The sequence below is a fragment of the Lissotriton helveticus genome, chromosome 7, assembly GCF_964261635.1.
Source record: "Lissotriton helveticus chromosome 7, aLisHel1.1, whole genome shotgun sequence".
Classification (NCBI taxonomy): Eukaryota; Metazoa; Chordata; class Amphibia; order Caudata; family Salamandridae; genus Lissotriton; species Lissotriton helveticus.
Window position 1 is genome coordinate 193,847,003 of NC_136068.1, and position 17,070 is coordinate 193,864,072.

The 17,070-nt window shown below is 42.7% G+C and overlaps 1 protein-coding gene across 2 annotated transcripts in view; it reads left to right on the forward strand.

The window, feature by feature from the left end:
• The window catches only part of RIMS4 (regulating synaptic membrane exocytosis 4), a 456,978-nt gene that overhangs the window by 237,927 nt on the left and 201,981 nt on the right, over positions 1 to 17,070 (forward strand). For both annotated transcript variants that reach the window (XM_078651922.1, XM_078651923.1), the window contains exon 2: positions 9,268 to 9,409. In XM_078651922.1, coding sequence (XP_078508048.1) covers positions 9,268 to 9,409 — 142 coding nt within the window. The remainder of the gene's footprint in view (positions 1 to 9,267; positions 9,410 to 17,070) is intronic.

The following is a 17,070-nucleotide window of genomic DNA, read 5'->3' on the forward strand; positions in this document are numbered from 1 at the left end:
GGATTCTCTCCCATATGATGCTGGACTCACTGTTCTAAGAACCTTTGGCCCTGCCCTCTGCCCTTTGAACTTTGTCCTATCCCACCTTATCTCTCTGCCCCATTTCCTATTTGCTGAGCTAGCCAATCGGTGTGCATCTTTCTATCTTCTTTCCAGTTAAGATTGGAACAGAGAGTGGGTGATTCATATTTGCTGTGCTGTTCGCGAGCCGGCCGGAAGCATGCAGGCTCGTGCACTCCACATGCTGCAGGTCGCCATGACACCTGCCTCTTTGACTGCGGTCTACCATGTCATCATTACGGCACCCACTCACGCATGCTGCTGCAAGCTGGCCAATCCTTCTCAATGTATTCAGCAGCTACGGGCTGTCACCCAGCAGCTGTGTCTGACAGCGCCACTGCCAGCGTTGCGGAAAGCGAAGGGGGAGGGGAGCAAGCAGCACTTCCAAGCAGCTACTTCCGATCCCCACATCCCAGAAGCAGATTGCCTGCTGGTCTCTTTTATAATTTACAGACATTAAATGGTGCATTCATATGCTCCTGAACTAATTGAGTCGACAGTAAATCTACCTTTATTTGGTGCCTGTAATCTCCCTTTAAGTGTATGGAGGCAGTGCTGAGAAGTGCAGGGACACTCACTTTCAAATAAAAGAAGTGCAGGTACTCAGTACCGGACCGTATCTGCCCATTTAAAACACTGTATTTACGTATGTTTGTAGTTAATATACCGCCGTTGTTCTATATCATTTAAATCACGTCGTATTTGTACATAGATAGTGTCTGACGATACAATGGAGGAGTGAAATTTTGAAACTGCATACTGAATTATAGTCCCTTTGGGGCATATTTACAAAAAATGCTGGTGCGGGCAGCTGCGGCAACTTTGGCAGCGCCCCTCTCCAATATTTTGAAAACGCAGGGATGCGCCATATTCACAAGAATACGCCACACCCTTGTGTTTCCCCTAGTGCTGGAGCAAAAAAAGCTCCTTAGCACCAGCGCAGGCACACTGCTGCCATGTTGCAAGCGTGCCTGCGCTGCAGGGACGATTGTTTATGTGCAGGAAGGGACACCTTCCTGCACATAAACAATCAATAATGACGATTTGCTCTTTTTATGTGTGCTGCAGAATGTAACACACATGGAAAGAGCAAAAAACGTGGGGAAATGAATAATTTCTCCTGCTATAGTCATTCTAATGCCTGGTATTCCATTGCATTAGCTTGTGGCGCGGCCCATGCCTTGTAAATCTGGGCCAGTGTTAAAAAGCAATGGGTGTTGTGGTGGAATGCCCATAGCAACAACCATTGCACGCCCCTTTGCCGCAGAGGACTGGGGCTGAAAGGTGCATATTTACTAAGTGGCTTAGCTCCACCTTGTAAATATGGAAAATGACTCTACAACATCAGATCATCAAAAAAAGTAATGCTCCTGTGGCGATAGGGGTTTGTATATACGCCCCTTTGTCTTTCTGTCAAGTTCGGACAGGGACGGAAAATAGGCCTTGGGGACAAAAATAAAAGTGCCCCACATTAGTAAATTAGATAGCTAAAAAAGTTGCCCAGGTTTGAAAATTGGGGCTGCTTTGAATTTGGAGAAACACACTGTATTAGTGTTTTGTGAGATATGGAAGTCTACATTGATTAGACCTTGCTGCAGCAATGTTTGCTTTCATTTCTGGGAAATCAAAAGTAGAAAGCATGCCCAGCAGACCATAAAACAGGCCCGCATACAGTCGTAAAACCCGCCCACTCACTGACCTTTTAGACCAGCCTTTAGGGCGCTGCCTGATTGATGTACAGGCCAGTCCGAGCCTGCTTTCTCTAACCAGAAACAATATAATCTGATTTCATCAACTGTTTGAGATAAGTTATATATTAAAGACTGACAGTAGCTGGAGGGACTTTTAAATAAGTATGGTGTCAAGGACTGGAGTTTTACAGCTAACCTGGTAACTTTATGGGTTATTTTAAAACACATTCGGACTTCACTAAATTGAGCCAGTTCACAGTGGCTGTACCAGGGATATCATATAGGGTTTTTTAGGAGTGGAAGCTTTTTTTCTTTTTCTTTTACTTTTATAGAGTGCAAACTCGACCCAAAGGAATTGGAGCTCTTTACTTGAGCACCAGTTACGTTACACAAGGATACATTCATTTGTGGTAGGCACAAGGAGATTAACAGCTAGATTTATCATAGTCCCGTTTTGCGAGTCCTTAATAGCGAATATTAAGGAATCGCTATTAAGGACTTGCAAAACGGGATTCTTGTAGGAATGGCACAAAATATTGCGATTCCTACATCATCCTTATTTGCGATTAGCAAATTGCTAATCGCAAATAAGGAATAACTTCCCATTCATTCCTATGGGCCTACAGGCCCGTAGGAATGAATGGGGAGTTATTCCTTATTTGCGATTAGCAATTTGCTAATCGCAAATAAGGATGCGATTTCAAGGGTGCCAGGGGTGTCCAAAGGACACCCTGTAGCACCCCTGAAAAGCAAATGTACACAGGTGTTGCGCACACACATGTCCAAAGGACATGTGTGTGTGTAACATGCAACTGGGAAAAATGCACTAAAGTGCTTTTTTCTATTTTTTCGCAATTTACCACAAAGTCAGATTTCGCGGTAAATAGCGGCCAAAAATTGCGAATTCGTAATTTAAAAATGATTAATGAATTGCATTTAAGGAATCTCAAATAGAGATTCCTTAAATGCTATTCCTCACAAATTTGCGAATTTGCTATTAGCGATTTTTGCATTTGGGATGATGAATCCCAAATGCAAAAATTGCGCTTGCAAAGGGCCAGATTCTCAGAATCTGGCCCTTTGCGAGCCGTTTCGGCTTGATGAATCTAGCTGTAAGTGATTTGCTCAGAATCACAGGATGTTGAGCCAGCCTGATTCCCCAGCTTCAAAGCCGGCAGCTCTGGCCCTTAGCCACATCCCCCACATTAACCAGTTTCACCTTTGATGATCTCAAAGGCAGCAGAGAGAGGCTTCCATGAACAGAAAGTAAACAGAGCTCCAAGTCATGTTTATCTTCATTACCTCCAACTCCTAGTTCCAGATTGGTCCACCATGTGGTGCTGAGCTGATATAGGATATGCAAAAGTTGGGGGCAATCCTCCCTTGATAATTAAATGGGAGGAAAGCCAGTGGTGTGACACAGTGTGGTGCTCGAAGATCGCTTGCATGATGTTGCACCGTATTGTCCAGCATGATGGCATGAACGGCACCGGCATGTCTTCCTTGCTTCTGTGGAGGGTGCGGGTGCAAACCTTACGTACTACCAACAACCATCAGGCTTGGTTGCTGCTGTGGCTTCAGGGTCTCACTGTAAGAGAGCCAATATGGCAGTAGAATGGATTTGCAAGGTTGCTTTGGCTAGTCGAGTCCTGCATGCTTTGAAGGTTCACTGGGCATTTGAATCTGTTTCTGAGAATTGCAAGCCTGTACCCTCCCTTTGTGAATTTATGTGGGTATTGAAAAGCTTCCCTGGACTTTGAGGTTGTACCTGAGCATAAGAGTTTATGCATGTGCACAGTGAGGCTAGGCTGTGGTTTTGAGGAGACTGCTGGGCTTTGTTAAGCTGCATTGTGCATGTGAGTCTGCACCCATGCATTGTAAAGCAGTAGGGTAAATTTGGGTCTATAATCAGCACTCAGCGGCTTAGGTTTTTACTGAACATATTTTGTTTGGCCACTTGAGGGTGTGCCAGGGTATCTGGAGTTATCCCTAGATATATGCTGTGCGTGCCTTGGGATTTGAGAATGTATACCTAGGCATTTGATTGATTGCCCTTGTTGTGTGATAGTTGTTCACTGGCATTAACTACTGAGACAGAGCGTTTCTGACTGCACCCGTGCCCGTGGATATATGCCTGGGATGTATGACATTACAACGCATGCATTTACATCGCATGCCTTTACAACGTAAGTATTACAATGCAGTCCATTACACCGCATAGTGCTTTGGGGTGCTGGATAGTGAATAGTTTAATTTACTATTCCAACTCCAGTCCCCGTGGACACTAGGGAAGGTTATTGGATAGTAAATTAACCTATTCCCTATCCTAGAGCGCCCCCCAGAGCAGTGCGTTGTAATAGTTTGCGTTGTAATGGTTGCGTTGTAAAGGCACTGCGATGTAAAAGTTGCATTGTAAGTGTTGTTCACCATATGCCTGTTCATAATATACACATTTAACCCCTTCGGTGCTGTGGACGGCTTCCGGCCACCCCAAGTGACGGTGGGCGTGTGCGGAGGACGGCCAGGGGCCGTCCAAACCCCACCCACTGATTAGAATGCCAGCACCATGGCTGAATTCACGCCGTGGTCAACGTGTTGAGGTTGTACCTGAGCATTTGAAGGGTAATTGGACATGTATGACAATGTATAGGCATTTGGCAATATGCCTGGACATTTAAAGCTATTCTTAAGTCTGTGATTGCTGTGTGTTGGCATGTGATGGTTTTGCCTGGGTATCTGAGACTGTTCCTAGTTATTTGAGGCTATGCTTAGGCACTATGAACTGATGAGCTGTGCCTTTGTGCTTGAGGCGAAGCATGTTCATTTGAGGCTGCAACAGGCCATATCATTGCTGCACCAGGGAGAGTTGAAGTTGCATTTGTGACTTTGAGGCATGATTGGCTACATCAAATTCTAGGTGAGAACAATAAAAGGGCTACTGGTTAAACTGCCACACCCATCTAATGCACAGTCTGAAGTAGAGATTGTACTGGGTTGTGCAGCCAATCCAGGTTTAAATACTTGGTTCTGTGGTGGATGCCTTAACCATAATCTCTTCTGCACAATGCAGTAATATTGTCTAACTTATAAAGTTTTATCGATAAATCTTATCAGATATATTAGATAATGACTTCATGGACTAGGTTGACACCTGATAATTCGGATAACCGAGTCAAAAAATAGCCATAACTTAAGGATCTGCAATGAGTTACTTTACGTGCCCCATAAACTAGGTGTCAAACTAGTCCTTAAAACCACTATCTAGTATCGCTGGTGAGATTAATTTTATAACACTTTATAGGGTGGAATCTATTGCTGCTTTAAGCTGAAATTAATTTGGTTAAAACATTCCACCAAAGAATCACATATCTGATTCTAGTTGGGCATGTGATGAACGTACATGAGTATGAGATGGTTGTGATTCAGGGACACCATGTATACGCCTGTGGCATTTCATGCCTGATATTTGGGCATATAGTGGCAGCACTCTAACATGTGGGTGGTAATTTAAATAGAAGCGTGCCTTTTGTACATTTTTTTATTCTGTACTATTTATATTGCTTTTCACTTGAGTGATTTCACTTGTTGTGCAGTGATCAGAATCAACATGAATGTGCCATAACTTTCTGTGATGTTATTAGGCGGAGTGCAAAGGTCATCGGACATCATTTCCAGTGATGCTCCTGAGGGTTAAATGTCTTTCGATGTCCCTGCCTATGTCACCTGGGAATAAAAGTCACAAATGAACGTCGCTTCAATACAGTCCCGTTATTTTACTTTAATAGACTCTGTATTTGGAGTTCTTTGGTGCATTCTTAGGTCATGTTTAATTCCTGCTCATTGGTGCTCTTTAAGGACACATTGGAGGCCCAAAAACATCTGTTTTCAAGAAACTTGTTTTAAGAGCGCACAGAGGAGCCTAGAAACAAAGCCTCGAAGCAGTACAAAATAGCCCAAACTTTTATTTATTTATGTTTAATTTACTGGGTTTTTATAGTGCCGAACATATTGCTTTTTATTTTCCATGCCATGTTATTATACCATTGGCAGCATAATTTCCTATTACATAACTGGAATCCATATAGAGAGGTCTGCTTATGCCCCCCAACCATGACTTGTATCATTGCGGACCACGAAATCCGTAAGTGTGAGAAGAAGGTCCAGGGATCCTGGTCCTGGGTGGTAATGCCAATATTTGTCTGTAATAGGGGAGGAAATTAGCTCGAGGCACTGGACACTTCCAGCGTCTTTTATGGAACTGAGCAAAGAAAAAGTAAGCGTTGTCTCCTCATTCCTTTAAGAATTAAATCTCACAAAAAGTATCCTGTTTGGTTTTGGTGTATAATTTGAAGGAAAGGCAAGTTTGTATGTTCTTTTTTAAAAAGTCTTTTATTAGTTGTATTCTTGTTTGTACAGAAACAGCCGACACATGTTTCGCCCTACTTGGTCTATTGGACCAGGGCTTTCTCAAGGCTTATTGGTTAAACATAACCTTGCTCCAAACGTCGTGGTGGGCTAGACCACCACGACGTTCGGAGCAAGGAATTATCCTAGGACAGTTACTCTACTGGATAATAATTATAATCTATGCACTTTTGCCTTGAAAATTTGTTGAAAAAATTCATTGTAGCTAAATCGAATGGAATTGCATACTGCTGTTATGTTTAACCAATAAGCCTTGAGATAGCTCTGGTCCAATAGACCAAGTAGAGCGAAACATGTGTCGGCTCTTTCTGCATATGCCAAAAAACTTTGAAATAAGATAAAAACAAGAGTACATCTAATAAAAGAATTTTTGAAAAAAGGACACACAAAACTTGCCTTTCTTTCAAATTATACACCAAAACCGAACAGGATACTTTTTGGGAGATTTAATTCTTAAAGAAATGAGGAGACAATGCTCAAATTTTCTTTGCGGACCACGATATGTCTGTACTTTGACACATAAACAGCTGAGCCAATGTAATGACTTGCAGCAACCTGGAAATATGGTCCGGCCATTGTCAGCGCAACCTAATCCTAACATTCAGCTTACCTTACCGGCCCAATATTGGAAAATAAACACTTGGGACAATGCGCCCTGTTCCTCATCTGTTGAGCTGGGATCCATAGACAGCTCTTTCCATGCATCCTAACCTTCTTCCATGGTGTTCCAGTACTGAAGACCACAATACTTTGCTAGAGCCGCTCTCACTGCCCCGCTGCACCCCAACATTCCAGGACTCCTGCCTAGACATAGCTATGCGACTAGCACAAGAGAAAAAAAAATGCGGAAATAATTACAAATTGAGAAAACAGGAATAGAAAAGGACCTGTAAATGAGATCAAGAGACAGGAAGCATAGGGGGCTGGAAGAAAAAGTCACGCTGGGGAATCAAGGCTAGGCAACATTGGGACGCGGCATCCCTGCCATTCATCTAGCCCTCTGTGTTCTCACATCATAACATGGGTTCCTGAAGAAGGCAGCCCTTTTGAGGTGCCTGGCAAATGCCATGCCTCTTCCCCTGCTTCTTGGCACCCACACCATAGCGAGTTCCCAGAGCATCTTTCTTCCATTTCCATGTGATGCTTATATATTTTAAGGGGTCACACTACTGTTGATGCGAGCCAAGGTGGATTCAAGGATGTGGCCCTGCTTTGCCTCCTTTCAGAAGATGTACCTCAAATGAGGTAGGGCCCAATCCTCCTTCTCGCCCCTCCCCTCCTTAATTTCGTTTTGTGATGAAGAGAAAATAATTACCAACCTACCAAATAGTGTGTATTTCCACTTCCATTTAAACTGCAGTTTCAAATAAAATCTGAGCAAGAAAGCGAAAATATTCCTAGGTGGCTGCAGCTGAGCTAAACTCGAAATATCTGACCCACTTAGAGCCTGCAACTTGCCAGCAAACTACATGTCAGCTTCTGCGGGCTTATTGGAAAGTTTAATCTATTTCATTGCCTCTGTTGGACTGTTGTGCTTCTAGTGAAGTGGTTTTCTTAAGTCAGTAGATGCAAGTTTTATTAATATACGATTACAGTGACCCGCTTTCTACATATAAACGTATACTGTTGAGAACAACAAGGATTTTTAAATCCATGTGGTTTGCAGAGTTGCACGAATTTAACTCAAAACCATTGTCCTCTTCTCTGAAGGTAGCCACTGTAGTATGAATTATAGACTGTGTCACCAGGATGCCTGACCTCAACTCCCCTAGTCCCCCATTCAGTATTTAATTTGTAAAAAAAAAAAACATAAGTGACAAGGCCCTCATCAGGAGGCAACCACAGCTTGCACCACCCATTGCCACTGCCAGCGCCGATCATGACAGTTCCTACACAACTACTAACAATCACACTGCTGCAGGTGTGACATTTCAGAATGTTTGAGCCCCTCAAAGTTATAAGAATGGCTTAAGCGACTGATGGTAATTGTTTTTATTGTATTTTTAATTAATAGACAACTATTGTCCTGCTCATCTTTTAAATGCACAAACAGCGCCACCATGTGGCTGACATAAATTCCGATGTTGGCAATTAAGTGCAGGTGCCTAGCACCGGAAACCCCAGGCTCAAATTACGAACTGCCCCCATTAGACTATAATGTGTGGTCCTGGATAAAAAAACACATTATATTCCTGTGCCTCATTTTTCTTTACATTGAAAAGTAAAGGAGTCCCCGGTGGTAGAATTATTTTTTTTAATGTCATTTACGGGGGTTAAGTCTAATTGATTATGTAAGGCCCCACTTCTGTGTGAATGGTATTTAAATAATTCTAAGAAATATCAGCCATTTTACCAACACTGGTCTCTTTTCTGGTCCAGGGTTGTCCTATATTTGCACTGCTTTTCCTTAACTGCACAATTTAGGAGCACCTGGAAGTGGTATAACTATGAGTGAATAAAATAATAAAAAATTATTCATTTGCGGTTGAACATATTATAACATTGAAAGATGACCACTTACATATTGACCATTTACAATAGTGCCCATCAAAAAACGTGATTGTCTCTTGGTCCTCCTGTGGAAACATCGTCAGGGAGTAGATTCTTAAATCCTTCAATGTTTTAGTTTATTAATTTGAAATCTAAAAATGTAGCTATGGTGTATTGCAATAAATGACACCCAATGAACTAAACTAACCTCATGTATTAAACAGCAAAAATGTCGAACCAGAATAAACAATCTTTTAATTTTAAGGACGCCTGTCCTGTTTTTAAATGTAATCTATTGGGTGATCAAGGAGATAATTTATGTTAATGTCTCAGGTTGTATCCCTGGCTGTACTCTCTATATGAGTGTTGTAGTTTCCACACATCTAGGGTTTCTGTGTTCCTGGAGTAAAAACCCTTCATTTCCCTTTCTCATCTTGGCCTAAGACTACCTGTGATCACCGTATTTGCAATCCTGCTATTAAACTAATTACTTTAATGCCTGTTGTTTTGCAGGATATAATTGCAGTTATATTGACCAGCCCTTATAGATGCCTCATATGGTTTCTGTAATTACATCAATTTTGTTTTTGCCTTTTTTTAGATGGAGATGGACGGAGAATCAAAACCGGCATCCAGAGGAGTACAGAAACAGGACTGGCTGTCGAAATGCCAAGTCGGACAGTCCGCCAGGCGAGCCATGAATCCATTGAAGAAAGCATGAACAGCTGTGGATCTGAGGGAAAGTAAGTCGCAGACGGGCGCCATTTTGACGGGCTCAGTCAGCATTGTGGGATGTGACATTCTTCTGCTATTTAGAACTGCTGATAAAATGTCCCATTAAAAAGTTATAAGCAGTAGCGGCTCGTAGTGGGAGTGTTGCGGGCAGTGAGGCGGGACGGGGGAGGGGCAGGGTGGGGGGTAGTAAACTCCGGCATACGGCCGACCGGAGGTAAGTACATAAATAAAGAAATAAAACGCATTACATTGCATGCGCTGCAATGCCATTTGTCCCTCCCCCGCCCCACCCCTTCCCACCACCCCGCAACACTCCCACTACGAGCCTCTACTGGTGATAATACTATATTGAAAACATTTGATAGTGCTGCCATTGCTTTGTTTTTGAGACATGTTACCAGTATCTCTAAATTCTTCAAAATAACACTAACATTCTTTCAGCTATTTCTGAATGCCTGAAGTCCATTCAAGTTGGAGTTATTTGCTCAGATATAGGAATATTGGAGATGTGTCAAACTTTGATTTAAAAAATAAATAAAAATGAAACAATCACCAATTTCATTTCCCGCAGATAAGGGAGCCATCAAATACAACATTATGTTAAAAACTGTAGTAATGGCCTGCAGCGATAAAAGCATTACTTCAGGGTATTACCACTGTATTTAGAGAATATGAGGAAAAGAAAAACAATAACAAGCTGCATTCTAGTTGCAGATGGTAAATTCTGTATCTTTCCTGATTTTGTTTCCACCAACCATTGCTGGTAATTTCCATGTGGTGTCATGATATTTATCGTAAATCATTAAATACACATAATAGTAAAAAACAAATTGGTAACCGATTACTGCACATTTTTAATGATCCCAGTAGTTTGTCAACATGTCGTCAATGAAAGCTTACTTTTAAATATGGATTGCATGATGGAACCCTGCAGACATTTACCCCGCACTCCTTAATCAAACAGTCAGTACCCACTTGTGTCGTTACCACACGATACTTTAGCACACAAGTCGTTACAACGACTACCTTTAGGGGGCAGTAGACTTTGGAATAGTATAAACTACTATTCCAACTCCAGTCTACGCAATAGTAGGGGAGGTGATGGACCTAAAAATCCAAAAACATGCCACCCCCTACAGAAAGTTGCTGTAATGACTTGTGTGCTAAAGTCATATGTGGTAATGTTGCATGCAGGGTATCAACCTCGTTGTAAAGGCTGATCGTGGTGAAGTCTGCGGGGAAAATTATGCTTGCCTTAAACATGTCCTCCTTCATGTACTCGTCATGTATAAGAGCTGAGATACACTAGTCTTCCATGAGACTAGCTGATCATGTATTGCTAGAGCAGGCATGGTGCACGTAGGTAGGAGTTCCATTTGCCTTAGTCTTAGCTGTCAATATGGTGACTGAAGCAGCTGTATGATTGTACCACTGCCTACATTCAATGAGCTTTAAACCTTGAAAAGCTTTTCTACTGAAGAAATTAAACAAACATTTCTGGGATAAAATGTACCTCACCATACACATTTTGTTAAGATGTTCAAATGTTGCTGGTTTAAGCACTCATAGAGATACATTTCTTTTCTTCAGAAGAAAAGCTGTTATTGAAAAAAAAGCACAAAGAACCCGATTTTTACAGATTGGGCCAAGATGAATGGTAAAACAGGAAAGAAACAATTCTGCTGTTTCTTTAGGGTGTGCTACCTCAACATAGTTGTCCAGAATATTCTCTTACATAAATACCGTGTCCAAAATATCATTTACAAACGTATTGGCCCAATCGAGTTAAAAATAGACAAGTTACACTCAATTGGATGACAATTTGTAAACTATATTTAGGACACGATATTTATGTCAGACTGTAGTTCTGTAATCAATATTCTGACGTATACCCACGGCCACTGGATTTATGCGGAGGGGGAGGTCCAAATTATGCATCAGGGTCGGCTAAATAATGTGACACGAAAAGGCAAATTGTGCTGCCTACTGAAGCACATTTTGTGTTAGTTTTACATCATTATTTTGTCACTTTTACACCGGGTAACACTGTCTGGCCAAAGATTTCACCTTATTAGTACCAGTTTAACACCCAAATACAGTATTAAGCAGTTGAATTGAAAAATAACCAGTCGTTTCCACTGCACGGAAACACGTCTTCATGTTTTTAGTAACTTTTGGTATATCTGAGCTAGAAATATATTTTTTTGTTAAAATCTGCAGATTATGCAGAAGATGATGGATTATGTGACAAATATTGCAAATCCATAGTTTTGCGGAAAACGCCATGCCACAGAATCACATAATTCCAGCAGCCCTGAATAAAACTTTATTTATATCATTAAAGATGCTTTTCCTTCACATAGGCTTAATGCCCACCACCAATTGAAATTTCCGCAGGCAGAACTACTTCTTAACTAATGGAATAGTGTGCAATGGCCAGGTGATTCCCTAGGTGGGTACCGACATTAGTAGGTCAGCATAGGCACCTTCCTGTCCCTTAACCTCTTCCATGCTCATGACGGCTCCCGGCCGTCATGAGTCACGGTGGGCGTGTGCTGATGACGGCCGGGAGCCGTCATGACCACGCCCGCGATCGGAATGTTCAGCACTGCGGCGGAATTCGAGCCGCAATGATGAGGTTAACATCTCTGCATGGCCACCTGGCAGAATCTGTGTCTGGCAGTCATGCTTGTTCGCAGTAAAAATCTGTGTTAATCTGGTCAAATACCAATTCATTGAAGTATATGGCTATGTGAATTCTCTGTCTGGAGTAAAATACAACTACGCACAGGAAAATCATTGTGAATTTTTCCCTAATTTTTGCTTTGCTCATAGACATTGGTGTTCATATTAAATTCATTTTATTGCTAATTTTGATTGTCTAATTTGAAGTCATATAGTTTTAGTTTTGACCTGTCTTCCCTCTAATGGTATCTTGAACATTGCTATGACCTTTGGCTGGTTGTGATGCTTAATGAAGATGTGACTGAAGGCTGACAGCTGAGATTTTAGACCTGGCTTGTTTGATGTTTCAAACTCAGTATTGATCCACGGCGTGAGATGTACAATCCTCACATTTTTATTACAGACAGTGTTTGCTGCTTGCGCAAATTGTTTTTCCATATTTGCTCGGTTGTGCGGTGTCCCTGGTTCACACCTCAGAGAACCCGTGTGGAAGGTGACATCGTCCTCTGTCAAAAAGCAGAGCCTGAGGTTGAAATGCGTGTCCATTTTCACATATATAATTGGTTAGTAGGATTTTCGCTTCTCGGGGAGTTCTGAAATGAAGGAAGAAGGCACAGTTCCTATATGTACAAGTGTTCCAGTTTCAAATGCATACATCTCTGTTCTGATCTGGGTGAGTGTTTTCGGAACACTCTCTTCACAACAAAATCTTTTGGAAATACCCTTGAGATAGAAGTATTATTGCTAATAATTATTAATTCCATCCCTAAACACCCATCTTGGATTGCTTTAAAGTATGTTTGATGTGTAAATCAAGGATGCAAACCCTCATCACTCCATGGCTAACACATACCTGGCTACATTGTCCTACATTATAGCTCTCCACACAAACTCAAATGACCTAACCACTCTGTCCCCAAAAATCTCTTAAGAACTCACTAGGCATGTGTTAGACCGAGAGTGATCAAAGAGCCCAAAGAAGCAAAAAAAAGTCTCCTGATAGTATATATCTTGGATCCACTTGTTTTAGTGCAGGCTGGGTAGAAATAGTACAGGTCTTAAGTAGAGTTTGGCAGAGTTTTGGATGAATGCCGTAGACCGGTGGTCCTCCCACTCTGTCAAACCTGTGGTTCCCCACGCTATATAGAGTCTGGGGACAGCCTAGTTATACTTGGTGGAGCCTCTGTTAGTTCCGCCAGTGGTAACACTACCACAGGACCACTGGGTCACAGTAATGATCTTCTCACCCTATTGAGGGCAGGACAATCATCACTTATTTTTTCTATCTCACCAGAAATATGTTAAATGTCCTGTACAGCTAGGGGAAAAGGCTCCTTGTGTGTCGAGACTATTTACTTTTTTCTTAGATAAAGAAAATTCCTATTTTGGGAGTTTATTTTCTCTGATTATAAATGTTTTCTGAAAGGGTGATTTAAACATGGCCCACTCCCTGCAAATCTTCATTGATCTGAAGGGAGCCTCTGTGGCGGATGCTTCCTTCACAGGACAGAGATCCCTGCTAGGCAGAGGGTGCTCTTAATATGGAGGAAGGGTGGCGGCCCTCCACTCTCCGGGGCGACAGAAGTCATGACCTCAGCCACCCGGATGGAGGACCTTCCACCATGGAAAAACAAGTCCCCAGCACTTTCAGATATGTGACTTGGTATGGAAGAACAACTAAAATAGCAATAAAGATACAATAAACGTAACAATCCATCCCCATGTTTATGAAATAAGGCAAACATATGTTAACTGGCACAACACCGAAGATAAAAAGGTAAAGTAGAGATCTAAAGATAAAAACTAATTTCAAGGAATCTTTATAAAAGTCAATAGCAACAACACCTAACATGGAAGTCCAAGGGGCCAGTGTTATCATGTGACAAATAATACAATCTCAAAAATATGAGTGTCCAGAAAATGCTGAGAAGTGTTGAGCATAAATAATCAATTGGATGAGGCTGTAGGAGTATGCCAGAAGGGGCCACTGTAGCTCTGGATGCTATTTGTGATGGTAAACTGTGAATAAGAAAAACTTGAAGACAAAACTTTTAGAAGAAGTAGATGCAATTCAGTTGGCAAACTGTTTAATCACATTAGAGCCTTCTTTCAGCCTGTACTTCTTTAGCAGGTTCTCTGGCACCTGAGCTGTCTCATTGAAGGTGAAGCAAAGAAGTGGGGCAAAAACTTCTGTAGTCATGGGAGGTGTTGTCTTTCCAGGATAATTCAGAAAAGGGGGTGGTGATGAACAGAGTGTCTGAATTAAGCAGACCACTCTTACCCAGTCCAAAGATCAGGGCTTGATCCATCACCGTTTTTTAGCTCACTGCACCATCCCAGCTCAGAACCTGGCTACATGCAAATTAGTCTGTTCCTGTCCCAGTGCATGATGGGAACAGGGCAAACCAAACTACCAAGCCAATTCTTATACTGGGAAGGAAACAAGTTTCCGGGGACCGGTTTCTGGCATTTCAGCCGTCGTCGGCCCGGCTTGCTTGAATCCTGATGGTGCAATGAGCAAGGGACTCACATCTGAGTATACCCTTCCACGCTTATGGTGGACAAAATGATTCAGAAAAGGGGGTGGTGATGAACAGAGTGTCTGAATTAAGCAGACCACTCTTACCCAGTCCAAAGATCAGGGCTTGATCCATCACCGTTTTTTAGCTCACTGCACCATCCCAGCTCAGAATCTGGCTACATGCAAATTAGTCTGTTCCTGTCCCAGTGCATGATGGGAACAGGGCAAACTAAACTACCAAGCCAATTCTTATACTGGGAAGGAAACAAGCTTCCGGGGACCGGTTTCTGGCATTTCAGCCGTCGTCGGCCCGGCTTGCTTGAATCCTGATGGTGCAATGAGCAAGGGACTCACAGCTGAGTATACCCTTCCACGCTTATGGTGGACAAAATGATTCAGAAAAGGGGGTGGTGATGAACAGAGTGTCTGAATTAAGCAGACCACTCTTACCCAGTCCAAAGATCAGGGCTTGATCCATCACCGTTTTTTAGCTCACTGCACCATCCCAGCTCAGAACCTGGCTACATGCAAATTAGTCTGTTCCTGTCCCAGTGCATGATGGGAACAGGGCAAACCAAACTACCAAGCCAATTCTTATACTGGGTAGGAAACAAGCTTCCGGGGACCGGTTTCTGGCATTTCAGCCGTCGTCGGCCCAGCTTGCTTGAATCCTGATGGTGCAATGAGCAAGGGACTCACATCTGAGTATACCCTTCCACGCTTATGGTGGACAAAATGATTCAGAAAAGGGGGTGGTGATGAACAGAGTGTCTGAATTAAGCAGACCACTCTTACCCAGTCCAAAGATCAGGGCTTGATCCATCACCGTTTTTTAGCTCACTGCACCATCCCAGCTCAGAACCTGGCTACATGCAAATTAGTCTGTTCCTGTCCCAGTGCATGATGGGAACAGGGCAAACCAAACTACCATGCCAATTCTTATACTGGGAAGGAAACAAGCTTCCGGGGACCGGTTTCTGGCATTTCAGCCATCGTCGGCCCGGCTTACTTGAATCCTGATGGTGCAATGAGCAAGGGACTCACATCTGAGTATACCCTTCCACGCTTATGGTGGACAAAATGATTCAGAAAAGGGGGTGGTGATGAACAGAGTGTTTGAATTAAGCAGACCACTCTTACCCAGTCCAAAGATCAGGGCTTGATCCATCACCGTTTTTTAGCTCACTGCACCATCCCAGCTCAGAACCTGGCTTCATGCAAATTAGTCTGTTCCTGTCCCAGTGCATGATGGGAACAGGGCAAACCAAACTACCAAGCCAATTCTTATACTGGGAAGGAAACAAGCTTCCGGGGACCGGTTTCTGGCATTTCAGCCGTCGTCGGCCCGGCTTGCTTGAATCCTGATGGTGCAATGAGCAAGGGACTCACATCTGAGTATACCCTTCCACGCTTACGGTGGACAAAATGCACTGGGCCAGGGACAGACTAATTTGCATATAGCCAGGTTCTGAGCTGGGATGGGGCAGTGAGCTAAATAACGGTGATGGATCAAGCCCTGATCTTTGGACTGGGTAAGAGTGGTCTGCTTAATTCAGACACTCTGTTCATCACCACCCCCTTTTCTGAATCGTCTTTCCAGGATAGGTGGTGGTGGGTCATCTGAGTCTCAGTCCCCCTGAGGATTTCATGACCGTTTTACAGTCTCTATTGGTGGCTCTGGTAAAGAAAGTCTGGAGGAGCGGGTTCAATAAACATTCCAGGTGAATCCTGTTTCTGAGCAATAAACACAGGTGGGAAAGGTGGGGCCCCATATCTCCTAACCCAGGCTATTGCTATTGTATAGAAACTCAGCTGTTAGATTCAAGGGCTCTTGCACGCTTAGGGCTTTTTTGTCTTCACAGTCTCAGGCCAGCTGGAGACCACTGACTGACCTCCCTGAGCCTGGGAGTAAGTCATGGAGTGACTGGTCCAATCCTTGGAACAATTCTTCAGTCTAGCAGGCTCTCAGAGAGGTGAGCAAAGTTATTCATTTTTGTGTTTGTTGGTTAATCTGACCTTCAACACAATTTAACAAACTATAATAATCTCAGCATTCACATGATTTGATTGAAAGGAAGGCAACCACCAAAATAAAACTCTATTAAAATTACATCCACAGCCTCTCACAGTGTTCAGCGGTATCATGCAGCCTCTCTTCTGGACCTCCCAAATGTACAACAGCATAATCAAACAACAAATTAGCTATCTACAAAGTCATCAATTATAGCTCAGCTTATGTCTTGGATCTGCGGCACACTACACCAGAGCCGATAACATCAACAGATTTCTCAATCTTATGCAAACAGGGCTCTTTACCTCTATGCCAAGTAAACTGTGAATAAGAAAAGCTTGAAGACAAAACTTTCAGAAAGAAGATGCAATTCAGTTGTCAAACTGTTTAATCACATTAGAGCCTTCTTTCAGCCTGTACTTCTTTGGCAGGTGCTCTGGCACCTGAGCTGT